The sequence below is a fragment of the Pteropus alecto genome, unplaced genomic scaffold (assembly GCF_000325575.1).
Source record: "Pteropus alecto unplaced genomic scaffold, ASM32557v1 scaffold71, whole genome shotgun sequence".
NCBI classification, from domain to species: domain Eukaryota; kingdom Metazoa; phylum Chordata; class Mammalia; order Chiroptera; family Pteropodidae; genus Pteropus; species Pteropus alecto.
This window is the reverse complement of record NW_006433024.1, coordinates 1,494,982-1,496,763: the sequence shown is the minus strand read 5'-3', so window position 1 is coordinate 1,496,763 and position 1,782 is coordinate 1,494,982. Positions and strand designations below refer to the sequence as shown.

At 31.7% G+C, this 1,782-nt stretch overlaps 1 protein-coding gene across 1 annotated transcript in view; it reads right to left on the bottom strand.

Moving 5' to 3' along the window:
• Positions 1 to 1,782, bottom strand: part of PRMT3 (protein arginine methyltransferase 3) — a 104,334-nt gene that overhangs the window by 92,525 nt on the left and 10,027 nt on the right. The window contains exon 8 of the mRNA XM_006907974.3: positions 664 to 729. Within this exon, the coding sequence (XP_006908036.1) occupies positions 664 to 729 (66 nt within the window). The remainder of the gene's footprint in view (positions 1 to 663; positions 730 to 1,782) is intronic.

Below are 1,782 nucleotides of genomic sequence, written 5' to 3'. Positions count from 1 at the left end.
AGGTAAGTAAATGGCAGAGATGATAATATTCTTGACTAAATTAGTGGACTAACTTCCAATAAAGTGAAACAAATAGAAAACTTGAACTTTTAGAAGGTAACCTTGTCAATGTAGAGAGAAAAAGAAGAAAAAATGAAAAAAAAAAAAACACACAAGGGAGGAAAAACAAATTACACAAATTTCAAACACACACACACACACAGTGTGAAAGACCACCTTTGAAATAACCTGAGGCAGTACTGACTAACTGTAAAATATAAAGTGTCTTGTAAAGGGATAAATGAGGTATTAAAAGAAAGCTCATTAAATAAATTCTACCTTACAATATTTCTCCCTATTTATTAATAACTTCTTAAAATTATTTTTTAACTAATACATTTGAAATTCAAAGGAATCACAGTAAATCAAAAATATGGTTTAAGCAATATTATCTGTATAACCAAAGTTTAACTAAGCTATGTCACTGTAATGATTTCAGTTTAAAAAAAGAATATATTGAATTATAGCACCATTTTGAATTTCTGTTATCAGTATTCTGCACCACAAGGCAGCATCATAAGTCTTCCATGAAGTAAAGCCAGAGTACACTAAATCAACTGCTATCACAATGATGACCCAAGAGAGGATTTCTACTGCCAAGATCCTGTAGCCTACGGTACTCACCTTGTCTTTGAAGATATGTGGATTTTGGTATATAAAATCACGGTAACTTTCTGTTCGTATTTTGTCCTAGGGTAAAAAGAGAAAATATTGTGTTTACAGAATAGTCTGAACAAACAAAAATTTTCAGGAAGATATTTTCTATTTTATCACACATTATTTGTTTCCATAGTTACTTTTAGCCTGGAAAACCAAGCTTAATTTTGTTTTCCTAAAAGAAAACAATAGAGAACAGAAATAATAACAATACACACAAAAAAGTTTAAGAACATCATTGAAAGTCAAATGAAATCTAAGTCAAATGAAATAAAATGTACACATTTGGTCTTGACATGCATTATCATTTTAAGACTTTGACTGATAATTAAAGCTAATAGCAGACGAACAGGACATTTTGCCCCCTTTAAATAGGTCCTGGAATCTAGACCCTGACTCCCTGTATTAGAGCTGTGTTAAAGTATCAGAGAAAAAAAAATAGATAAATGTAAAAGTTACAGTTACATATGAAAAATGAAGCCACACTGAGTATGGGTTTTCTAGGAAAGTCATTTGTCAGCACCTATCTGTTTTTTGTTTCTAAAAATGTCTGTTGTAGGAGATGATGTTTAAATGCCTAAAAGCTTAAAAGTAAATCGTTTGAGCCCTGCAGCCCACGTTATGAGACGTCTACACTCTGGAGTCGCACATGACCTGTGACTAAGTCAGGAACTAATGCTAACATTCATGCTGGTTCATCAACAGAGCTGATTCCCTATCAAATTATCTTGGCTGAGACACACGTGGACAGTACATTAAACGGTAAAGGTTCCTGTTGCCAAGTGAGTAAAATGGTATGATAAAAACATCTTAGACTGGGAATTCTACTTTTGGGTTTCACGCAGGTAAAACAAAGTACTTACACCAAATGCTAATATAAAATTTATACAATCCACACCCCCCAACAAAACGTTTATACCAATATTGGGATTTAAAATATACATATAAAGGAGTCTTAAAAGACAAACTGTTTTACTTAAATACTAGATTTAAAAAGGGAGAATTCCATAATTAATTCCATGCTTTCTGACAGAATTATTTTAAATGGCTTTACAAACAAAATTTTAAATCAGGCTTATTAAATCT